Genomic DNA, 25699 nt, shown 5'->3' with positions numbered 1-25699 from the left:
CATCCCTTCTCAGATAAACAGTCGGTTTGTTGGCTTTGTTTAAATCTTGGTGAGCAGTGTTCATATTCCTGTGCTCTTTTCTCTCACCTGATGGATTAATATCATTTCTACCTTCTGAATACTTATCCCATGTGCTCAGCCTCTGAGTAACAGACCCCTGGTAGCATTCAGGGCCTCTGTATAATTATTCCAGGCTACCAGACTTGTGCTTTCCCTGGGTGATCTATTCTATCATCACCAAGCTCTGGTTTTGACACATCACATGGAGAAACCAGCCCCATGGTGAAATTCCCATGTTGTAAATCTAGGGGATGGACTATTAGACCAGGAGGGAGAGACCTACATCACTGCACTTGTTTGTTGGGTGACACTGGATGAGACATTGAACCTCAGTTAGCTGTAGGGTCTTCTGTAAAGTACAGAAACCAGACTTGCTATACTTCCTTTGTTGGCTATAAAATGGACCATTAAATGTTTTGAAGTGGCTTGAAGCATTAAGAACCTATAAGTGTGTGTTTTATTTGCTCCCTGCAAATCCAAGTTGGGACTGGAAGGCTTGAGGCTTGTGTGCATGTGTGTGTGTGTGTCTGTGTGTGTGGCTTATATGAGTGGAAGAGGCATGTCGCAACAGAACATGCTACAACATGCTTCCTATGTACCAGGTCAGTCCAATTGATGGTGGGAATGAGGGTTAGGAAAACCACATATAGTTCTGTGTTGGTGCAGAATGGAGTGTCTGTTGTTTACAGAAGACTTATGGCAGATCTTTAAATCACATGCAGATCTTCAAACCATATATAAACTGAGATCTGACAGACTCAATAGAGGTAAACCAAGAAAGATACAGAAAACAGCTCTAGAGACTGGTGTGAACACATGTGGGCCATTCAAATACGAGATTCCCTGGTGGTTCGGTAAGAATCTGCCTGTCAATGCAGGAGACACTGGTTTGATTCCTGGGTAGAGAAGATTCCCTGAAGAAGGAAATGGCAAACCCCTACAGTATTCTTACCTGGAAAATCCCATGGGCAGAGGAGGCTGGGGGTCTACGTAGTCCATGGGGTCACAAAGAGTCAGATGTGACTTAGCAACTGACCAAGAGCATGAGTGGAAGTGTAAAATTGAAGTAAAGGGATATAAAATTTGGGGACTAAAACCTCAAATGAGGTAGAAGTTTCTGGAAAGGATATGGACTTTGCATGAAAAATTAAACCACAAAGATTGTTTATCTGACTTTTTGAAGGCAGCTGAATGAAATCAAGGATTTCTGAGAAGAGAAATTATGGCTGCCAGGATGCTGTGTTTCCAGCCCAGAGCAAAGCTCCCGTGCCACTGTGACTATGCCCCATACATTCACCACTGCAAAGACATGGTGTGGTGGAGGCAAACCTCTTTCATGTCTTGGACATGGACATCTCAGTTCTCAGCCAAGGTCATCCCACAAGGGCAAGCAGATGCTTGAGATAATGGAGTAGAAGATGATATGTGTCTGAGAAATTTCATGCAAATTGAAATTAATAAAATGTATCCTCCCAGGTGATGAGCCTTATTACTGTATTCCAGATCACTGTGCACTTTCTGGAAAACATTGTTTTTTTTTTTTTTTTTTTCGCCCAAACAGCATCCTCCAATTTGACTTCCTACCATATGCACCAGCCTTTTACATTTCCACCTGTCGTGTGCTCACTAAAAGAAACTTATCTCACCATCACTGAAAAAATCACAATGAATCACCTGAGATTTCAAAAGAGCAGGTTCCAAGAAACACCTGCAGAAAGTTTGGAGCTGTGGCAGCCGCTTGTTGTGTGTGTGTATGGTGTCCCCATAAGAGGACCATGGCTGTTTCTTGGGTACAAATCTCTACAGTGTGGATCTTAAACAGCTGTGTTGCTTTGCAGTCATACCCATACTGATACCTTTCAGGCTTATATAGTTGTGTGTTTTCTTTCTTTTTACCCATAAAACTAAAAAGGCAATGAAGTACAAGAAACTTTAGTAAGAAATAAAGTGCAGAAAGGATGTTGTTAAATTGTTAACTCGATCTTTAATCATTGACTAAAATAAAATGAGCAAGTAGAACATCATGGCAAAAGAAAGACATAAGGTAGAAATTTCATTTTCTTTTCTTTGATTAGAAAAGAAACAAAATACATTCCTTTAGGCACTGGTATAAAATACCATCTTAAAAAGTACCTGCTCATCCCCAAATTATTGTAAATACCATCATCAGAAAAAGATGTTTCAAATGATAATTTTCTTCTGAGCTCTCTCAGTTCAGTTCAGTTCAGTCACTCAGTCGTGTCCGACTCTTTATGACCCCATGAATCGCAGCACGCCAGGCCTCCCTGTTCATCACCAACCCCCGGAGTTCACTCAGACTCACGTCCATTGAGTCAATGATGCCATCCTCCCTTCTCATCCTCTGTCATCCCCTTCCCTTCCTGCCCTCAATCCCTCCCAGCATCAGAGTCTTTTCCAATGAGTCAACTCTTTGTATGAGGTGGCCAAAGTACTGGAGTTTCAGCTTCAGCATCATTCCCTCCAAAGAAATCCTAGGGCTGATCTTCAGAATGGACTGGCTGGATCTCCTTGCAGTCCAAGGGACCCTCAAGAGTCTTCTCCAACACCATAGTTCAAAAGCATCAATTCTTCAGCACTGAGCTCTCTAAGAAAATATTAAATCCCTGTCCATCAGAGCATGAACTATAACATCATAACCCTTCCAATAAAATGAGAAGAAACTCAAGACTTCAAAATTAGCTTTATTGTATTTGTTATTATTTTACAGGTGAGAGTGATTCCATATATATAATAAACGAAAGGTGATAGAGTTATATGTAAGAACAAGAAATGGTTTGATAAATAGAGGGATGATTTCATAGAATGTAAAAAGATCTATTTAAAGCTGATTGGTCATTGGGTTCAGTAGTGACTGAGTACACACACATTAGTTTGAGATTTCTAATATGTACCACATAGTAGCTCAACCTTGAGAAGCAGAAGTCACTGTTATGCTAAGACAAATTTAAGACCAGTTAAAAATCAGAAGAAAGCAAGGACATGCATCTTGCCACATGGTATAGCGATCAGATCAGATGGAGTGCTATATATAGCAAGAGAGCATGGTGTGACGGAGATTTTGGTAAATGCACACTGCCAGGATTTACAAAAAGTAGGACTGTTCGCTTGTAAAGTCTGCCTGTCATTTGGGATTTCCATCTTCATAACATTCCCGTGAATTTCATTAAGTGGTATTTTGGAGTGAGTCCTTTTGGAATGGAGAGGACTGTTTACCAAAGCATTCTTTTTTGTAACTTACAATTCCATGACACTCTACAGAAATAATTCTTCAAAAATAGATCCAAGTTGGCTGTCATCCTGCCTTCCTCTTCTGACTGCTGTTAAATACTTTCTGTCAGCACACAAACACAGTTTCCTCTTGTGATCTGGAAGTTTGTTTTTGTAAAAAGTCCCTGATACCGTCATACTTCCTGTAATGATTTTATTTCATACAACATCCTTAGTCTTAAGATTTGATTGCAGATGAAAGCATATGGTTACCTTATAGTAAAGGGACAAAAAACAGTCATCCCTTTGAACTCCCATCCAATCATGCTCTTGGAACTCTTTACTTTTTCAGAAATATTAAAGACATTAGCAATAATAACAATCATAGGAATAATAAGCTAAAAGGTCATATTTCTTAGCTCGAAATCAACAGCTTCTTATTTTTTTTCTAAGAGAATGCATACTATGTAATCAATTGTAGTAGCTTCCTTGGAGTCTTATTTTGAGTAGGTTTTATGTCTAACATGAATATTTTTGAGGAGTGAAATTAGGTATCTTAGGTTGTTGTGAAGGCATGGATAGTAGATAAGATTTAGCCTTGAGGAAAGATAAGATCATAGCTAAGTACATCACAAGTTTGGAGCTGTTAAACAAAAAATGTGGTAATGGGCTTTTAGGCAGATGCCTTTATCTTTGGTTTTACCCATCTAGTGGTGGTTAGTAATACAAAATGATGTGCCAATTGTTCCCAGCCTTTCTGTGATAAAGAACATGCCCAAAATTTACCAAAGTCCTGTGTTTGGCTGAAATTATCTTTACCAGGGGGCTTTCTAGGTGGCACAGAGGTAAAGAATCTGCCAACCAATGCAGGAGACATGGGTCCAATCCCTGAGTCGTGAAGATCTCCTGAAGGAGGAAATGCAACCCACTCCAGTATTCTTGTCTGGAGCAAGACAAGAATCCCATGGACAGAGGAGGGCAGTGGGCTACAGTCCTTGGGGGTAGCAAAGAGTTGGACACGACTGAGCACGCACGCACCGCACTACCTTTACTAGTCACGTGGCCTTTATCCACATATATGACACCTTTGGCATTTATGCTCATGTGCCAATCACATCTTTTGACTTCCATAATCAATTCTTGTAATTTTATTAGGAATTAACTATCCACTCCAATCAACAGCTTTTTCTCTGTCTTCTATTTTAACATACTAGCAGCATACTCATTGAAAGATAAAAGTTCCTATCCCCAGTTTTTAGGCATCTAAAGGTCCATAAATTATTACTACTAATTTGGGTTGATTATTTTTAACCCACGGGTTTATTTGGCTTGCTAGAATGGTTGGCAAAGATGAGGTATAGTCAACCAAGCACACGGGGCAGTTGAGAGGAAACTGACTCGGGAGAGCTGACAGAGGGTGAAGATGAAGTGAAATGCCTGGAGCTTTATTTTCCCTCTTGTTTCTCTCTCATTATGCGTCTAGTGGAAAAATTTTGGAAAAAAAGTTGGACTTAATCCATCAGTGTTTCTTAAGAGTTAGGAAAATTGCTATTCCTGGGAAGCCAAAGGAGATGATGACGGTTTGTTGAAATGTGAGACTGAGACTGAACGACCAATATTTTCTCTGAAGTTCGTTTTCACTGGTAGAAGTCTGTTTACATGGAAGCCTAGCTAAGTCAACTATTAGCTTTTATTCCTTTTTTTACACCTTTCTCACTGCCTTCCTTACTCTGAAGACAAACACTTTGTTTCAGATTTCTTTTAAAAAATCAAAACAACAGAACAGCAATTTAAAAAAAAGTCTACCAAAGAATATACAAATGCCTCAAGAAGTAACTGCTTTATTTTTTAAAATCTAATTATAAAATTAAATTCTAATTATACTTTTTCATTGTAAATTCTTACTCTGGAGACTCAAACTCTTCTTACAAGGCACCTTATTCTGAGAGCAGTAGCCACTCTTTGTTGCCCAGAGACCCAAGGACGGGTTGGCAGGACATTCTGATTAAAGATAAACTGAAATTCACAAAAGGCAAAGTATATGTATTAATAGTTAATCAATTAGAAGTGAACTGTTAAGCTTTAGACCTTCGGGGTAAGTCTTTCTAAGGGAAGAAAATTAAGTGCACCTTGGACTTGCTGCTGCTACTGCTGCTAAGTCACTTCAGTCGTGTCCGACTCTGTGTGACCCCACAGAGTCAAATGCTGAAACAAGCACACTGCAGAACTTGGATATTAAAACTTGAAATGCTGCCACCTTTCACTTGAAAAAAAAAAAATCCCTTCCAGAAGGCTATGAAGAAATAGCCTGCATTCAAAACTAGCTATTTCAAATATTTAACAGAAAAAAATATATATAGTATGCATGAAAGCCAAGAGTGAGAGGCTGGAAGGCTTTGCTATTGTCGCACCATTGGATGTCTAGCTCTTTGACCAGAGACTGGGTACAGAACCATGCCTGGAGATGAGGCTGCTCCTTTACTGAGGTACCAGGGCAAAGGCTTCAGGTCTGCCTGACCTTGCTTTTTTCTTTCCTTCTTTCTCCAGATGATGTCTGAGTCCTGAGGATTCAAGAAGGAAGAAAGAGTCATCCTGCAGTAGAAGTGTCCCTTCTTAAAAAAAATCTGACTCATTTAATCAACCCTGAATATTCATTGGAAGGATTGATGCTGAAGCTCCAATACTTTGACCACCTGATACGAAAAGCTGACTCCTTGGAAAAGACCCTGATGCTGGGAAAGATTGAGGTCAAGAGGAGAAGGGGGTGACAGAGGATGAGATGGTTGAATGGCGTCACTGATTCAATGGACATGAGTCTGAGAAATCTCCAGGAGATAACAAAGGGTAAGGGAAGCCTGGCATGCTGCAGTCCTTGGGGTCACAAAGAGTCAAACATGACTGAGAGACTGAATAACTACAACAAAATTTATATTTGTATTGGATTGAAATCAGTCAATTCAGAGAAAAATCAGACAAAATAATTGTCTATATAGCTAGTCCAGTCATTCATGGCAGTTTTTACTTTTAACCAGTTCTTTTAGGTTTCTGGAGTCATTTCTGGGCTTTAATTTCCTGATACATAGGAAAGAAAACCAAAGATGGTTTGTCTTGATCACTGAGTGAATCTTTACTAGGCAGTTTGGTGCCATTGCCTACTGGGTGCCATGTCAGTACAATGCTGTTGTTTAGTTGCAAAGTTGTGTCTGACTCTTTGGCTACCCCACGGACTGCAGCCTGCCAGGTCCCTCTACCCACAGCAAGAATACTGGAGTGGGTTACCATTACACTGTATTTTATTACATAAGTAAGACACGGCTTGCAGATTACACTGACTTGCTGCTGTTTACACTGTGATTTCTCAAATGGATCAGGATAGTTTTGAACAACTGCACCGAGAAGGCTTGATGCACTGGAAATGCTTCAAAATGCAAAAACCCTTTTCATGGGTCAAAATACTCTGTTAGTTTGGCTGTCCTTAGTTGGATGTTGTGTATGAGTCTGTTTCAGTCAGATTCATGTCCAGATATAATCAAATAATTTTGCCACCTGAATCCTTTTGTGAGCATGTTAACACGAAAGGATTTTGTACAAAGTAATAATAAGTAAGTGTGCTTGGAAAATACTAAGCTTCAAATCAGATACACTTTTAGTGCTATTTATTGAATAGTTGTTATAACATGATTTATTGACTGGTACAAGCATTGGGTTTTGGGAAACTACATATTTATTTTGTGTGTATTGCAATAGATTAGATGATCAAGTCTTCCAAATTTGGCCAAAACAAATATGCAAAATGAACATAAAGAAAGACTTTTCAATCTTATGCTATATCATTGTACCCTATACAATATAAGTATGTAATATCCCCAATCTTGATCACACTTAAATTAGCACTGACGTAAATGTGTGAAAGAAACTTTATGTTACAAGCGAAAGACGGTAAGCATGCCGAGGCATTATTCTCCTGTGATTTCACTACATTATACAATTAAAAAGTTTAATAATTGAAAGGGCTAATATCCAACTACACTAATGTGATTTTTTAAAGAGAATGAAGATCTAAAACAAACTGCCATAAAGTGATCAGCAGAAACAAACAAACAAAAAACCCTTCCTGAATAACTGAAGACAATAACTCCTTGTGTACTAGGATTGTTTTTTAAACTTTTACAACTTCAACTCCATTGTTTTCATACCTGTGTTAAATGCTCACTTATGGGTCAGAGGTTTCAGCACGTTTTGTGTTTAATGGGAGACTTGGGATTATGGTAACATCATGATATGACACCATTTCACAGAAAACCTGAATCCAGATTACAGGCCCTGTTTGCTCTGAGTCCCGACGCTCCCATTCTTAGAGAACAGAATAAACATGAGCATATTTGTCGAAGACTTGCTGTCTTAATCACAAATGTCTCTGCGGATAATTTCCACCACCATGACGGAAGAGCCAGGAGGAGCATGCCTGTGTGTGTGTTTGTGTGTTCACTCAGTGTATGCATACACATGGGGTCACGCGCACATCCATTCTTCTTGAATGAATGTTCAAATCTGTCCTGGTCTGAGTGAAATGAGAGTTCACCTTTTGCACATTTAGCCAATCCCAGCGCATTGATTCTCCGCCCCCAAAGAAATGCTCTAAATCCTGCCAAAATCCAAACGTTACTCTGTAACACTGAGCTGTATGAGATTTATTTCAATACTGAGGGTACGCTTTACATGCTATCAGGTATCAAGTTTTGTTCATGCTTCAAGGAGTCATCTGCATTTGAACTCCTTAGCCTTGGCTCCTTCTGTTCTTCATGGCCCCAGCTAAACTCCTGGACTTCAATGTAGAAGCAAATTTTCGACTGTTATGAAGCTGAAATTTTCTTTTGTGCTGACTGTAATCAACAAGCATGTACTTGACTTGAGAGAGACAACCATTACTGTCAAGAGTGTTATTTTGCTCTTGAAATGTCCGTGGCAGTTCCTCTGTGGATAAGGTATTTTAACAGATAAGGAAGGCAACCCCTGAAAGGAATATTGGGCCATAATAAAGAATAGGGGATAGGGATGAGCAGAGTCCCTTGGCTTCAGAAAGCTACTTCAGAAACTCTGTCAGGAGTGAAGCTTTTCAAACTTTCATTTTTGCATGAATCACTTGGTGATCCTGTTAAGATACAGACTATGACTCTCTAAGCCCATGTGGGGCTAATTTACTAATAAAGCTCCCGGATGACGCTGATGGGTGCTGCTTGTGAACTATATTTTAAATAGAAAGGGGCTAGTACATTTCAACAAAAAAAAATTAATGTGAACAATCATATCAGCTCCATTTGCATGTTTTTACAGCAGTTCATTCTTAATTTGATCAATTTCATTCTATACAACAACATTCACTGAAAAAGGTAAAAACGGAATTATTATACTTTGTAAATAGAGTCCCTTTGCCCCAGTTTATGTATGATCAGATAGCCTCCATTATAAATACTGTTTTCTCTGCTTGAAAAAATGAGTGTGTTTTAAAGCAACGATGTAAGTGGATACCGAACCACATATCAGCTCTCGATTGTGATGTCTTTCATGCTTGGACTAAATAAATACTTTATATTATAGCTGATGTCCTTGTATAAGAAGTGCATTTCCTTTCAGTATCAGCATCCTGAAATGTCTGTCCACGCAGCAGGACATTGTTCCCGTAGCCCTCCACCAGCTTTTTTGAAATGCAATGGAAATGGAAAATTTGAATTTGGGGAGTTCGCTTCAGACAGAGCACTGAAGAAAGGAACCCTCTCAGACGTGGCAAAGGTTGTTTAAAGCCATCAGATCAGAGGAACAGGTCTGTAAGCCTGTGCAGTGTTTCTGGGCGCAGCCACACATTTTCAGTTCCCTGGTGATCTCTGTGTTGGAAGGGAGCTCAGATGTGAAAGCCACTCGGAGATAAGCTGAGGCAACACCACTGCCGTCAGACATTGCTCTGCTGCAGCAAAAGCGTTCTCAGCTCTCTTTCCCTCTGATCCTCCTGCCTGTATTTCTCTTCAAGTTTCTGCTTCTCAGAATCTGCGCAGTAAAAGGTACAATCTGGGCTCTTCCGGATCTGTTCAAACTGACTGAAGTCAGCCACATACTTGCCGGTTTTTGAGAGAGAGACGACAGGCACAAACTCGAAGCCCCAGTAGATCTCCTCCGGGATGTAAGATGTGCGGCTCTGGCACACGGCGCTGGTGGACTCCACGGTGGCATTGAGGAGGACCACCAGCTCAAACTCCTTCTCCTTCAGGTTCTGGGGGGTGAGATCCCGCAGGGGGCTTGTCTCGTCCAGCACGTGGTAGAATGTCATGGGCAGGATGAGGAAGGGGCTCTCAGAAGAGGAGTCCACATGGAACTTGACGGTGGCCTGGTTCAGAAGGATCTGCTCGCCCTCCTTGGTGACATGGGTCTGGAGGAGCTTCCCCGAGAGCTGGCACTGGATCAGGAGACTCTTCCTCATGTTGGCCACCTGGATCACCAAGCACAGCTTCCCGTTCTGCTTGGTGATGACGGCACAGTGGCTGAACTTGATGGTTTCTGCCCGTTTTTTGGGTCTGGCAATTTTAGCCAGAAAGGTGCCCGTGATGAAGATCTCAATCAAGGTGGTGATGACCAGCTGGGCCACCAAGAGGAAGATGGCATGAGGGCATTCCTCGGTAATGGAACGGACTCCATAGCCGATGGTGGTCTGGGATTCCAGGGAAAACAGGAATGCCCCGGTGAGGGAGTCCACTCTCATGATGCATGGGGTGTGATTGGAAGGGGGCTCACTGGGCTCCAGGTCCCCATGGATAAAGGCGATGGCATAGTAGATCACCCCGAACAGGAACCAGGTCATCACGAATGTGGCGGCAAACAGGGTGAGCTTGTATCTCCACTTCATGTCAATGACGGTGGTCCACAAGTCTTGGAGGTAGAGCAAGTATATGCCGTCCACTTTGTCGATTCTCACGTTGCTGTGCCCGCTCTTGGACATGACTCGGGGTCTGCTGGCCTTGAGGCCAGGGCCAGCGGTGTGCTTCACCAGGGGCGTGCTGGCCATGCTGATGTGAATCAGGTCCACGGTCCAGCTCACGGGACCACCTAAGGAAAGGACAAAGAAAGACGTCCCCTTACTGTCACGTGTCCAGAAAGTAGAAACACGATGCTCCTGCGAGATAAAAGTGAATGTACATGGAAGTTCACAAGAAAGGGGACGACTGAAGGCCAAATTCACCAATGTGCACCTGGGGATGGTGGCAGGAGAGAGCGCAGAGTAGAGACTGGAGACAAGGAGACCTGGGTTAGAGTCTTTCTTTCCAGCTGACTCAGTGTGTGACCTGGGGCACGTTATTTAACCTCTCTGGACCCCAGCTACCTAATCTGTGAACTAGGAATACAGTCTACTTCTCAGAGTTTTTGTGATGGTTGAATGAGATAATGGCTGTAAAGTGTCAAAACAGAACTTCACACTCAAAAAATGATGCTAGTCTTCTCTTTCTGATATCATACTCACAAGCATCCAGCCCACAGAGTATTGTGAATATTTACATATATTCAGCTTTCAAGGATTTTCAAGTATAGAAAATTTAAAAATAAGTTGACTTAGCATAGGGCCAGTACTGATATAACTAAAATGCTCCATCCATAAGCTACTTCTTGATGTAGTGATGGAAAACGTTAGCACAAACTTTAAAAACTTGGGTACCATTCATAAAAAATTTTAAAAGCTGTTCTTTTGCATGATATAGCAATAGCCATTAATAACCATTCATTTCCCCCCATAGCCTGATGAATTATTTGGAATCCTTGATCTGTCCCAGTTCTTGATTACAATGGGAAAGATCAAGCTATCCAACAACTGAAAACAAACTTAGAGAAAATAATCAAGATTTATTAATGGCTGTTTCTGCTGAGATGAAAGTTATTAATATAGAATATTAGGTGTAGCATTTAGGTATGGCACAAAAATTCTGCCTTCTTTTGAGCTAAGTAGAATCAGCCTAAGTGTCTATTTTGAAGAGCTAGCAAACCATTACATAAGTACAGGCATCTGACAATGTAGCAGAACAGACTTACCTGGAAGAGGTACTAGGCTGCCATGCTGAGCCCCAGAGAATGCTCTGCATTTACAGACGGGGAAAAGCTGGGGTGAGGCCACGCAGCATCTTATAATGCCTGCCTCGTGACTGAGATAAGTTACCCTCACATTCCTTGGAAAAGATAATGTGAGTGATTACAGGGTTACCACCGGGCTGGCATGATTTTCCACCTCAGTGGCATTTTAATAATAATAAAAAATTTCTCCCTTTAAAATGACACTGGCATACAGTGGTCTGTGATTCATGCAGTAATCTTCGCTGTTGGAATAACGTTGTCTCAGTAGAATTTTCTAAAATAATCCTCTGGGCAAATCCCTTCAAGGAATCTGAAACTGTATCCATTAAAGGCTAACACCTGTTAAGGATGCAGTAAATCTGCTGGGATTTTTAATTTTCCTCTTGCACTGTTAGAGTGTGCTGTTTACTGCCTGACCCTTGAAACGATTTTTTTTTTTCTCAGAAAGGGGAGTCTCTTTTTCATTTTCCTTGCAAAGAATGGCCCTATGTTATCCAGAATTTATTTTTCTTGTTAAAACCTATTCCACTAATTTGGGGACCAGTCTAGATGAAAAGTAGGCTTCTCTGGTGATTTAGACAGGAAAGAATCTGCCTGCGATACAGGAGACCCGGGTTCGATCCCTGGATCAGGAAGCTACCCTGGAGAAGGGAATGGCAGCCCACTCAGTGTTCTTGCCTGGAGAACCCCATGGACAGAAGAACCTAAAGGCCACAGTCCATGGGGTTGCAAAGAGTTGGACGCAACTGAGAAACTTAGTACAGGATATAATTTAGTGTGGGCTTTATCAGACCGTTAGCAGCCCCTCTCAGGAATCAAGAGGAAAGCGACCACAGTGGAAGTCTGGAAACATAATGCCAAGCTGGCATGCCCAAGTGCCTAGTCAAGCTCAGAACACGGGCACTGGCAAAGACAAACTCGGCTTATGGACAAGTAATTGCATGCGCTTAAAATAAAACGAAACTCTTAGGGGAAAGTGCATACCATTCAACCCACTGAAGTGAAAACAGAAGCTTAAGTTTTCTTGCGCGCATGATACACAACTGTCCTGCGGCACAAACGAAGCTCCCAGTTCAGGCTTCTGCCAGAGGCTGGGAGACTTGGCCCTGTTGTTACGAAGGCAGGGCCACGATGCTTCTGTTTTAACCTCTCTTTTCAAAGGGGCAGAGGAGGCTAGGGATGAGCTGACTCTGTCTCCTCTTTCTCCCCAAAGCTCTTGTGCTGCAGTTTTGCACAACTGTTGTTGGAATCAATGACCCCAACGGTCATCTGAGGATGGGGGTCATATACGGGGGAAGAAAACCTAGATGGATGGGGATAAGGGCCTTGGGATCAGCCTCTCACTGTGCAAAAGAGTGGCTGGTGGACAGTACCCCAAGGCTAAACACCCACTCCCTCCCTCCCACCACCCCACGCCCCCAGAACCGTGTGCTACCTGGGGGCTCACTCGGCCAGCCGGCGGGTCAGATGGCGTCTTCTCCAAGGCAGGTGGATGGTCCTCACTCCCCTTCGCCCACCTGGCTACCATGGGACTCTGCTACTTCCTGAAAGAAAGAGGGCCACGTGGAGCTCACAGGTGTTTACTAAGAAACTGACCCAGTGAAACTGGCCCTCAGAGTTCACCTTCCACCCCCCACCCCCGTACCCCCTGGCGATCTGGCAGGGTGCCCGGAATAGATCAAAGCTCAAGGAGTGTTTCAAGAATGAAACTGAAGCCCCAGCCACAGCCCTCACTGTAGAATTCCCACCCTCTGGAGGGAGCTCAGTAGTAAAACACCCTGGAAAGAGTGGGTTAACTCACCCCCACCGAAGCCCACTATCGACTGACCGGCAAACAGGGAGGCAGGAAGGGGAAGCGCAGAGGAAGTAAACAGTGAGAATTGGAAGGGAAGAGTCTAGAATATTTTTACCGCCTGTGGAAATGCATTATTACTGTTGAGTCATAGAACATTAGAGTTTAAAAGAATGTCAGAACCAAGGCATCTGACACACGGTTTTCAAATGAGGAGACCTGGGAGGTTGCAGCAACTTGTCTTGCCCATGGCAGAAAGAACAAGCTCCAAAGTCTTTGGGAGCTAGACCAGTGTTGTCAGCACACAAATCCCTCTTAAACCTCCAAAGTTTAATGCAATCTGTTCTGATGTCACTAGGCTCTTTGGCATTTTGGCATGCTCCTTTTCTGAAATACTTCTTGCTAAACTCTACATATATATTAGTACATATAATGGTACACATATATATATGGTAGGAATGGAAAACCAAAGAAATTAACTACTGTGAGCTAGAGCACACCATCCCATCAAAGAGAAATCAACCTGTAAATGGACAGAGAGACCCTGACCAATTAGGAGAAATAGATACGCAAACACTAAGCAAGAATAGAGTGAGGACGGAGCCAGAAATGGTCCAAAGTGGGAAGTGTTAGTCACAGTCATATCTGACTGTGTGACTCCATGGACTGTAGACTCTGTCCGTGGAATTCTCCTGGCAAGAATACTGGAGTGGGTTGCCATTCTCTTCTCCAGCATCTCTTCCTGACCCAGGGATCGAATTCAGGTCTCCCGCATTACGGGCAGATTCTTTACCATCTAAGCCATCAGGGAAGCCCAGTCCAAAGTGGGAAAGATACAGAAAATAAAATGACAGTAATGAAGATTCAGGTGAGTGACAACAATGCTAAAGCTTCAGATCACCAATTACAGCACTCATCACCATAAACAGATAACACTAGAGCCAGGGACCAGCCACTCGTCTAGGTGCTTTTCACGTGTGGCCATAATTAGCCCTCAGAGCATCCCCATGAAGAGGAAACAGGGCCACAGAGAATCCAAGCTCTCAACAGCTGGCACCGGGCTGGAGGGTCCCTGTGAGGCCCCTGTGCCCACACTCTTGACCAGCCTGACGAAGACGCTCAGACCCTAAGTGCATGAGAGCTTCCCGGCAGGCTTGGCATTTCCGATTTGGTAGGTTTGGGGTGGAACCCCCCAAAAAAACTGCAGGTCTGAAGAGTTCCCAGGTGCTGCTGCTGCTCCAGGAACACACTTTGAGAACCAACACACTGGATACAGAAGTTGAATCGTTATCAACATCTTAACAGCTTTCCCCTCTTGGTGAATATCCTATCCCCGACTTGCCCTTAGAGTTCTAAAGTAACACTATTGCGTATAGATGTGGAGAACATCTGTCTGTTACTTTTCAGAAATGCACAGTCTCCACCATCCTTATAAATAAAGGAAAGCCAGTGACGCCGCGCCCCACGGCTAAGTATTAATTCTTTAAAGGAGCAGTAGGGCTTCCCTGTTGGCTCAGGGCCAAAGAATCTGCTTGCCGATGCAGGAGACACGGGTTCGATCCCTGATTAGGGAAGATCCTGCATGTCAGAGAGCAACTGAGCCCGGGCGCCACAAATACCCTGTGCTCTAGAGCCCAGGGCCTGCAACTACGGAAGCCCGCGCACCTAGGGCCTGTTTCCACAGCAAGAGAGGCCACCACAATGAGGGGCCTGCATACCACAACTGGAGAGTCACCTCCACTCTTCACGACTAGAGAAAAGCTTGCCCAGCAACAAAGACCCTGCACAGCCAAAAATTAGACAGAGAAATAAATGATTTTTTTTCAGTAGCAATACATGGAGAATCTGATCAAAACTATAATACATTATCTATATTTATCATAGAAATGTTACATAAATATTATGTTACAGAATATGTAAGCATTATATGCAATAAAACTCATGTTATATATTTACAGTACACATGTTTATGATACAATTTATGCTTACAATAAAATTTATGTTATATAATACTTACAGTAAACATAAACATTTATATTACATTAAATATTTATTGTAATGTAAATAATGCTAGTAGAAATATTAGCCAACATTAAGCACAGGCAAGTCTTTCATTTCCACAATAGAGTTTCACCCACAACTTTTACTAACTAAACTGTTTTTACAGGGTATCTTGACTCTCAAAAATGGGATAATCGCGCTAACTTTCACATAATGCTTGGTTAGGAAAAGAAAATATGGTTTAAGAAGGATTTTTTTTTTTTCTCTTAGTAGACAACACTGAGAACTTCTAAGAATTTAGAACTCTGCTGAGTCAAATTTTGGAAGTTTTCAGTTTGTCCATCCTGGGAAAAAGTTCTGTGTTCCCTGGTGGGCTAACAGAATGCATGCAGTTGCAGAAAAAAAAAAATTTAAAATGAGGAGACAGTCGCTGCCTAAACCTGGAGCTTCTCAATCACGCCTCCAGTGATCTCATTCTACATACCTTCAAATGGGGTGGCGAGGCTTAAAGTGAAATTCAAATCCAACTATAACTTCCAGATTTCCAGACTAGAATTGGCATTTGAGGGACTCTGACTTGAGAACGCTAGCAAAACAGCTGCCTGTTTGTAAGAAAACTTGCATAAAAAGCTTTCCCAGGTGTCAAATATTTGTGACAAAGCAATCTTTTGATGATCTCTCTCTTTGCTACGAATCCAAAACACCTGGCTGATATTTCACTTGAAGTGTACATGGGTTTAAATATTAAGTGCTGAAATATGTTTTTAAAAAAGTGCTTGACAAGAATGTAGTTGGGGTTCACTGCACTCGAAAGGTTTAAAGGTAATGGAAAATAAACTCAGCGAGGCTTAGCTAGCCTGTCTCTGGGTCCTGTGACTGTGGTCACATAAACACGCGCGGGGCCCTTTGGCGCTGGCCTCCCGCCATCTTCCGCCCGCTCTTCCGAGCAGCCTCGGCCTCGCTCCAGCGGCTGCGCCTCCTGCTCTGAATCCGCTTCTTGGCTTCCTCCACGTCAGCTGAGGACACGGATGGCTTTGCTCAGGTGACCTCAGAACTGGGCGTGCTCATTAACGACAACAAGGTGTACCGGGTGGCCCCTCAGCAGGTTCCCAAGGGTGGCCCTTTGGTTGTTATCTGCCGGGGAAACGACTCTTTCCTCCTGCAAACCCTTCTGAGGACTAAGGGTGCCTGGGAGGACTGGCAAGGTTGAGAGGCTGTGGCGTTGGGCATTCTTCTCCATGAGGAATACGAGGATCTGGTTAAGGTTACGGCAAACCCACCACTGGTGTCCTGTATCTTAATGAGCTGTCTTTGAAGAGAGGAACTTGGAGCCTCGCTTTTCCTTGTGGTGGTTGTGGCTTCCAGTCTCTGGGGGGCCCATCGTCCGTCCATGAGCCTCCTTCCCCGAGGCCGTCCTGCTGGGAGATGTGTGTTCATCCTCTGGGTCAGATGTGGTCATGTGACCGCTTCAGCCAATGGCATGTCCGCTGCGGTGACCCAAGTCTCACCTGAACGGAGTGAGGATGGCTCAGTTCTGGTTCTGCCCCGGCTCTCAGGGGAGGCTCGGAGTGGACCGTTTCTTCCTCTGGACAGCGATGGGGGCTGGGGTGGGGTGAGGGAGACCCTTGGAAGTGAGCTGCAGCTGAACCCAGGCTGGCTCATAACACGGGAGAGGAAAGAGTCCTGTGACCTTGTTGAGTTCTTGGACTTGTCTGATACTGTAAGTCACTCAGTCGTGCCCGACTCTTCGTGAACCCGTGGACTGCAGCCCACCAGGCTCCTCTGTCCATGAGATTTTCCCAGGCAAGGATACTGGAGTGGGTCGCCATTTCCTTCTCCAGGGGATCTTCCCAACCCAGGGCTCGAACCCAGGTCTCCTGCACTGCAGGCAGAATCTTTACCCACTGGGCTACAAGGGGAGCCCCTTGTCTGATACGGAGACACAACCTAGTAAAAGTCTGACCACAGCGATGCTCTTAGTACAAATTTTTGTATTTCGGGACGAAGTGTCAGATCTAAAAGTTACTGTATTTAAAAAAAAAAACAAAAAAAAAACAAAAAAAAAACAGATGAAGTCTTGAAATAGCCCTCAGTGTGAACTTCAAATGTTGGTCTATGGCTAAACACCGAATAGGAAAAGAATATGTATACTACCATGTGTAAACAGATAGCTGGTGAGAAGGTGCTGTATAACTCAGGGAGCCCAGCCTGGCACTCTGCGATGACCTAGAGGGGTGATGGGGGGTGGGAGGGAAGCTCAGGAGGGAGGGGACACATGTATACTTATGGCTGATTTTCATTGTAGTAATGTAGAGACCAACACGACATGATGATTTTCCTCCAATTAAAAATTAAAGAAAAGAAATATAAACCTCTTAAGATTTCAACAGGAAGAAAGGGTTGCCTGATCCCGAAGGACAGCATAGAAAAAGTGAATAATTTTTCTCTTTCCAATACTTTGAAATCGTTACTTACATTTCTCAGGATAAGGCGATTTTTCAGGGTAAGATATAAGAGCCTCAGATCCTGTTGTTCTTATTTCTGTGGAGCAAGAAGTCCTTGTTTAAGGATCATGTAGCACCGTGACCTGTGATGACCAGCACACCAGACCTTATGTCATTGGTAGCCTTCACATGGGCTGGGGGCTGCTTAAAAAGGGACTGGGCCCTTTTCAAACCCTGGTGGCTCAGATGGTAAAGAATGTGCCTGCAACATGGGAGACTCAGGTTCAATCCCTGGGTTGGGAAGATTCCCCTGGAGAAGGAAATGGCAACCCACTTCACTATTCTTGCCTGGAGAATTCCATGGACAGAGGAGCCTGGCAGTCCATGGGGTCGCAAAGAGTCAGACATGACTGAATAAGTAACATACACACACACAGAGATAGTATTTTATTTAATCCTTCTCTTTACCTTGTGAAGAAAGTGTTTTCTTGATTTTCTAAATGAGGAATCTAAACTTTGAGAGATTCGATCATTTATATGCATTCATAAAAGTTAAAGGACCCTGTTGGCAAGCCAGACCTGTCTTCACACCTGTGCTCCTGTTAACCAAAACTAACTGTCCTCAAAACTAACCTCTGTCCTTAAAACTAACTCATAGCGGACATCTCTCACTGTTGAGCAATGCTGTGCAGCACATTGTCAAATGAGTCTGGCTCATTACATGTTAGTAGTCCTTAGAGAATCAACAGCTATAATTGATTTATTGCCTATCCTGTGCACACCTTATCTAAGGAGCTGTGTATTAACTTAACTCTCACTTAGATTCAAAAGGATTAATACCATTATTCCCAGCATCCAGGTAAAGAAACAGATCCAGCACAAGGTCTGTTTGAGTCTGTGAACCTCATTTCTCACCTCTGTAACATGAGTTCTAGAACTTCAGCGAGCGTCAGAATCACCATCACCTGGAGGCCTTGAAACACGCATGGCTCTGCCCAGTAGGTTTAGAGTGCTCAGCGACTCCGTGGTGTCTGACTCTTTGTGACTCTATGGACTGTAGTCCTCCAAGCTTGTCTGCCCATGGAATTTCCCAGGCAAGAGTACTGGAGTGGATTGCCATTTCCTCCTCCATGAGATCTTTTTGACCCAGGGATGGAACCCGTGTCTCCTGCATCTCCTGGCTTGGCAGGCAGACTCTACCACTGAGTCACCTGGGAAGACCCTCGGATTAGAGGAGAGCCTAGAAATCCACATTTCTAATGAGCTCCCAGGTGATGCTGAGGCTGCTCATCTAGAGACGATACTTTGAGATTAGAGTTATATAGAATTTTTGGGAAATTCACAAGCACATAAACTAGGTTGCCTAAAAGTTCAGTCCCGTTGCTTTCAGGTAAAGGAGTGGGCCCTTGGGTGTGCGAAGGAATAGCAAGTTAAAGGGGCCAAGAATACAAATATATGATAGCTGATGGGTGGCATTTTCAGTTAGCCAGAAAAGGGCCTCCTAGGGTTTAGAAGTTCAGATGAATTGTCTTGAGGGGGAAAATGAGAATTTGGGGGGAAAAGCAAGCAACTGGTTTAAAAATTCTCCAAGTTTTCTTTCTAGGATGATGGATACCATCTTACTCGGATGATGGATACCATCTTACAGTAGACTTGAGGATTCATTAGCTAAGAACACCAGAGGCTGGAGGAAAGATCCTGGAGCTTAGGATTGAGAGAGCTGAATCTAGAAGGACCTTAGCAGTCCTCTTGCTCAGGCTTCCCCTAAATGTGTGGCTCAGATGGTAAAGAATCCAGCTTTACCCACAGGAGACACCGGTTCGATCCCTGGGAAGATCCCCTGGAGAAGGGAATTGCTACCCACTCCAGTATTCTTGCCTGGAGAATCCCATGGACAGAGGAACCTGGCAGGCTTCTGTCCATGGGGTCAAAAAAAATCAAACAGGACTAAGTGACTAACACAGATAAGCGGTAGAGGTGTTCCACAAATAAAGTGACTTTTGGTTGGATAATTTGGGGATGTCTTGCATCCCGAACCCTCAAGTACCCCACTGTCTCCACCTACTGTAGACTCATGCTGCACATCTGTTTAGTACAGTATAGCAAAGAAACATGCTTAACCCTCTAAATCCGCCACTTGAGAGCCCCCTGAGAAGGGCTGATCTGGTTTAAACTTTGGACTTTGTATCCAGGGAAAAAGAGGATCACAAAGTTGAGTGATTTATTCAAGGTCATTGAATCAGTGGCAGAAGTAGGGCTGGAAACAAAGCTTTGTGAGTCTTAGTCCATGTGATGGGGAGATGTCTAGCTCTCATTGTGGACATGAAATATCCTGAGATGAGCTATCCATCACCCCGGACCCTGGAGACAGGGCAGGATACAAAAGAAGGCCTGAAGCACAAGCATCACTTAGAAATGTTCATCAGAAGCTCCAGCTAAAGTGGTCCTGCCCTCGGGCCGCTAAATCAGAAGCAGCGTCTTAAAAACACCCGACTTCCGAAAGGATTATGTGGCTAGAGGTACTCACTTGGAGAACTGGCGAAGTCTTTTGCGCCTTATTGTATGTTGGAAAAGCATCAAATACTGCTTTAAAGACAAATCCCACATTTGACATTGCATGTGAGCCTCTAATGATCCAATTTGCCTCTGTGGTCAAATATTTAGCCTTTTTCCTATGTTTCCATTCCATTATTATTGTTTCAAATTCCATAAGTAACTAAAAAATCCTTTTCCATCTCTCCATGCGGTTTGCATAGTTATGCTCTTTACCCCTCAATGTAGACTCTTCTAACAATTTTTTTGTTCTGTAGAATATCAAGCTTTCCCTGGATAAAGACAGGTTTAAACAGATACTGAGTTCACTAGCAAACTCATTTTCCATTTTCCATAGCAAAGAATCCGAGCCCTGGAATAAGGTATCATTTGCTGAATATTTTTCTAAAGACAGTTTAATTTCAGGCCCTTTATTTTGGGAGAGAGCTGGCTAACCCAAATAAAACATTATACATCTGTCTGTTGTTATGAGTGACCAACTTCAGCTGAACATCATTACTTAATAACAGTTAACTTTCCTATAGAGTAAAAATGTGCAGCAGCTAAAAAGCAAATGGAAATTTCCTTTGGTTTACCACCCTTGGTCTCTCCATGCTCCGACATGTGAAGAGCTTGGGTAATAAGCATATACTCCCCTCTAATCACAGCATGGTTTGGACTTGCATTGTTGTAAGATGACTGGCAAAACAGGAAAATTTATGTCTGAGGGAAAAAAAGACAAGGCCGATTGGATTGCACTAGACGCCCTAATGCACTGCCCCCAACTTTGTCTTTAGGGAAGAGATTTAACTAGCCCGCGGAATCTTACTTTCTATTCTTGTCTGGATTCATTCAAATGTGCCGAAGGGGAGATGGCTCCAAACTTGAGATAAAGAGATGAAAATGTAGAGTGTTTGGGTGTGTCTGATCATAACCAGTAACCTGGAAATAATTCAGGACAGCAGGTATCTGGTTTTTTTTCAGATGATACTTGCAGAGAGACAAATATTTTATTTAGTGTATTCTATTCAATGAAACTTCAAACTGGGTATTATCAGAGCTCTAAAAGAGGAAGAAAAAAATGGAAAGCAAGAAAGCAAGTTTGTTTGCTCAAGCCCCCATTTCTGGCCTTCAAAAGTTGCTTGAGGCTAGATCGCTGCATTTTACACTGCATCATTATATAATTTGCAATACTCAGACTGACTTTTCCCTAAAAATCTCTCACTCACTAAGATGTTGAACCCACCGCCTTTAACAATAACAATTTTTCTTTGTCTCACATTTATTATATATTTTTTACTATGATGAAGGCATAGATTTACAGAAAGTGTGTGTGTGTGTGTGTATTCTCAGTCACTCAGTCATGTCCAATTCTTTGCAGCCTGTGAACTGTAGCCCACCAGGCTCCTCTGTCAAGTAGATTCTCCAGGCAAGAACACTGGAGTGGGTTGCCGTTTCCTGCTTCAGGGGATCTTCCCGACCCAGGGATCAGACCCATGTCTCTTACATCTCCTGCCTTGCAAGTGGATTCTTTAACCGCTGAGTCACTGCTGATAAAAAGAGTAGCGTATTATAAATATATGCACTGAATTTCAGCTGGCTTGTTTTTCTGGCTTCATATTGACTACAGTTTCTTCTGTTCAAAATAAATTTTGACTTCTTGGCCTTGAACAATTAATGATTAATGGGTTTTGGTGTGATTCCCCTGGACGCAAGAGTGAAATTCTCGGTTATTTCTACGCTCTTCATTGTCATGATTGAAATCTCATCCCAAACAAAGGAAATTATGACTATTCCTTGATTTAGAACCAAGGATTTATTTAACAATAGGATGAATGTCAAAGGTTTTGGAATTCAGTTTCACTGTCAGTCTAAACTTTGACCACATTTTTCTGATATAGAAAATGAAGTATCATGCGATCTCAAGCAGACACAGTCAAAACTAAAATTCTTGGACTGTGGTCAAGGTACTTTAAGGTCTGGCAATATTTCTGAGTTGTCCACTTTTCCCAAAGTTGAAAATATAGGTGTTTGTGATCACTGAGTAATAATAAGAAAATTTCAGATTTCAAAATATTAATAGCATCACATTTAATCTGAGATCTTTGGCACTGAAATTACCTCCATCAGTCAACAGAGTAAGAAAACACATTTTAATCATCTGTTGGGGAATATTGGCCCAATTTTAGTGTTTTTAGGGTTGCCAGATAGAATATGAGATGGTGAGTTAAAACTGAATTTCAAATGGACAACAAATGATTTTTAGTTTAAGTATGTCATTCAGTACTTGATAAATACTTATTCTCAAAATTAGTCATTGTTTATTTGAAATCCACATATGTGTACCATATAGATAGAGTAAAAAGGAGTCCTATATTTTTATTTGCTAAACCTGGGAACCCTAGGTTAGAGCAGATCAATGTTCAAGGGTAGCTCAGAAAGTTAAAAAAAAAAAAAAAAAAAACCAAAAAACTCAGACAAGGTTCAAAGCGCAGACAGCTTTCTTAGAAGAACAACCCATATTTTCCCAATACTGGGAGTCCTGGAAACAACTCGGACATTAATGGGAGGAAAGCTTTATCATGCATGGTGCACCAGAAGGTGTCAGGAAGTCTCATAAACCTAGTAAGCTGGCCTCATTTTTAATATTTCAGCTCAGGGACTCTTTTAAAAATATCTTTTATTGAAGTGTAATTTGCAATGCTGTGTTAATTTCTGCTGTGCAGCAAAGTGACTCGGTTATACAGATATGCATGTATTCTTTTTCATATACTTTTCCATTATGGTTTATCACAGGATATTGAATATGGTTCCCTGTGCTATACAGTCGGATCTTATAGGTAGGCTGTTTATCCATTCTGTATATAACAGTTTGCATCTGATAACCCCAAACTCCCACTTCATTCCTCCCCCTCCCTCATGGCAACCACAAGTCTGTTTTCTACATGGCTCAGGGATTTTTGGGAGAAGGCAATGGCACCCCACTCCAATACTCTTGCCTGGAAAATCTCATGGACGGAGGAGCCTGGTGGGCCGCAGTCCATGGGGTCGCTAGGAGTCAGACACGACTGAGCGACTTCACTTTCACTTTTTCACTTTCATGCATTGGAGAAGGAAATGGCAACCCACTCCAGTATTCTTGCCTGGAGAATCCCAGGGACGGGGGAGCCTGGTGGGCTGCCGTCTATGGGGTCGCACAGAGTCAGACACGACTGAAGCCACTTAGCAGCAGCAGCAGCAGGCATATTGAAGGGCTTCCCTGGTAGTTCAGCTGGTAAAGAATCTGCCTGCATTTCAGGAGACCCAGGTTGGATTCCTGGGTCGGGAAGATCTACTGGGGAAGGGAATAAGCTACCCTCTCTGGTATTCTTGGGCTTCACTGGTGGCTCAGCTGTAAAGAATCTGTCTGCAATGTGGGAGACCTGGGTTCAATCCCTGGGTTTGGAAGATCCCCTGGAGAAGAGAAAAGCTACCCACTCCAATATTCTGGCCTGGAGAATTCCATGGAAAGGGTGGTGAGCTGAAATGTTATTTCAAGATCTCTGAAGCAACTATGTGTTGAAATACTGTGACTTCCACTATGATGAAATCACACCTGGGACTAAAATGATGGTGGTATGTTACACATTCATAGTAAAAAAAAAAAGTCTAGATTTTAGCTACAGGTGATCTTCCCCTGCCCTACCTCATCCGTCCCTACCATCCCAGGTCACAGACATGCTTGATTCTACCCCTCATTTCTCCAGGTTCCATGGACCTGGGTGTAAACCTTGCTGTGGGTAAGATAGTAATTCTGATAATGTCAATAATGTCACGTCTGATAATGTTAACATCTGATCATGTCAATTGGGCCAGCCTATTAAATTCTTCTTGATTAATTTCCTGTAAACACTCTCTTGCCGTTGATAATGACCAGCCTTTCAGATAGATAGCTTCCCTGGTGGCTCAAACAGTAAAGAATCTGCTTGCAAAGCAGAAGACCCAGGTTTGATCCCTGAGTCAAGAAGATCCCCTGGAGGAGGGCATGGCAACCCACTCCAGTAGTCTTGCCCAGAGAATCCCATGGACAGAGGAGCCTGGCGGGCGACAGTCCATGGGGTTGCAAAAGAGTCCGACAGAACTGATTGACTAACACTTTTTTTCACTTTCTTCTCTTTTCAGATAGATGCTATTTCTTCTGGAAGAAGAATTGGGATATTTCACAGCTGAAATCACCGTGGACTCCTTTTCTGGCAAGACATCTCTGTGGGCGCTAGTGTTGGCAGTGACGATTCCTCTGGTGCTCACATCATTGGAGCAACCATACCCCCCAGGGAGACAGTCCAATACCCCCTCCTCTGGAACTCACGGTATAGTTTCTTACAGAAGGAAATAGCATCTCGGGTACACACGTGATGCTGTTTTTACAGCATCATGGGCTGATTTCTCAGAACTGGAAAGGTGAAGCTTTACACTTAAAACACTGTTTGGGGGCATGCAACTATATGGTAGCATGATTTCATCATAACTCTTACCAGGAAAAAAGAAAGCTTACTTCTCTGAAGAGTCATGTAGACAACAGACGCCTTCATAAATCCTCCAGCAGCCTCTACTGCTGACAGGATAGATCCTGATCACCTTTGCAAAGCAGAAAGCTCTTCTCAGCCCTGGCTGTCTGCCCTCCTCAGCTTTGTTGCCTCCAGAATGTAGCCTGAGTGAGTACTTGCCGTTTCCTGACTGCTCGGTGTGCTCATGGCTCCATGACCGGCTGCTGCCCCTTCCTAAGGGCGCTTGTCCTGCTCTCTCTTCCTGTCAAATGCTACCTGTTTCTCAAATGGCAGGTTGATTATTACCTCCTCTGTACTTAAAAATAAATGAATGAATAAATAAACCCTTCTTCAGAGGCAGCATAGCGTAAAGGTTACGAGGACAGGGTCCTATGTCCACCCTGCTCTATTTAAAATGCCCAACCAACAAGGGCCCACCATATAGCACAGGGAACTCTCCTCAATGGTACACGACAGCCTGGATGGGAGGGGAGTTTGGAGGAGAATGGGTACATGTGTATGTATGACTGAGTCCTTTGCTGTTCACCTGAAACTATAACAGTGTTAACCGACTGCATCCCAGTACAAAACAGAGAGGAGAAAAAAAAATCACATAAAAGAAGAGAGGGTCCTGTTTCTGCTAAAAGTTGCTGTGTGACTCTCAACAACTTAAGCCCTCTGAAATTCAGTTTCCTCCTCTGCACACTAGTGCTACTAACCATGCTGATTTATGCTAGGGTGGTGTGAGGTTAAACATAAAAAGCACCTTAAAACTCCACCTGTTCACACTAGGGATGATATGAGTTAGCTATTACTGTTATATGTTTGCAATAAGCAAAACACACAAAATGTGACTTACCCAAAGAAAATTTACCACCAAGGACAGAGTTCTTGTAAGTCAGTAGAAATCCTTTTCCCCCAAATAGTAACATTTACAAATCATTCCAAATAAATGTACTTGAAGCTATTTCAACAGTTATTCATTCATTCGGTCACCAAGAGTGTAT

At 42.9% G+C, this 25699-nt stretch overlaps 1 protein-coding gene and 1 long non-coding RNA gene across 15 annotated transcripts in view; one reads left to right on the top strand and one right to left on the bottom strand.

The window, feature by feature from the left end:
* Window positions 1–2742: 2742 nt before the first annotated feature.
* KCNJ15 (potassium inwardly rectifying channel subfamily J member 15) overlaps window positions 2743–25699 on the bottom strand; it is a 63955-nt gene continuing 40998 nt past the window's right edge. For 8 of the 14 annotated variants that reach the window (XR_009595819.1, XR_009595824.1, XR_009595827.1 and 5 more), the window contains 2 exons: window positions 17666–17731; window positions 14903–14970 (listed from right to left, as the gene is read on the bottom strand). Coding sequence is in view for 3 of the 14 variants with exons in the window: in XM_060396471.1 (XP_060252454.1) it covers window positions 9236–10342 (1107 nt within the window). In the remaining 11 variants the exon portion in view is untranslated. Of the gene's footprint in view, window positions 12942–14902; window positions 14971–17665; window positions 17778–25699 lie in introns of those variants that run through there. The other 6 variants (XR_009595822.1, XR_006057594.2, XM_060396478.1 and 3 more) reach the window with 4 other exon arrangements.
* Window positions 15999–25659, top strand: LOC121817597 (uncharacterized). The gene is made up of 2 exons (XR_006057598.1): window positions 15999–16232; window positions 24328–25659. It is a non-coding gene; the product is annotated as an uncharacterized LOC121817597 (long non-coding RNA).

Source organism: Ovis aries, chromosome 1 (genome assembly GCF_016772045.2).
Source record: "Ovis aries strain OAR_USU_Benz2616 breed Rambouillet chromosome 1, ARS-UI_Ramb_v3.0, whole genome shotgun sequence".
NCBI classification, from domain to species: domain Eukaryota; kingdom Metazoa; phylum Chordata; class Mammalia; order Artiodactyla; family Bovidae; genus Ovis; species Ovis aries.
This window is presented reverse-complemented; position numbering and strand designations above follow the sequence as displayed.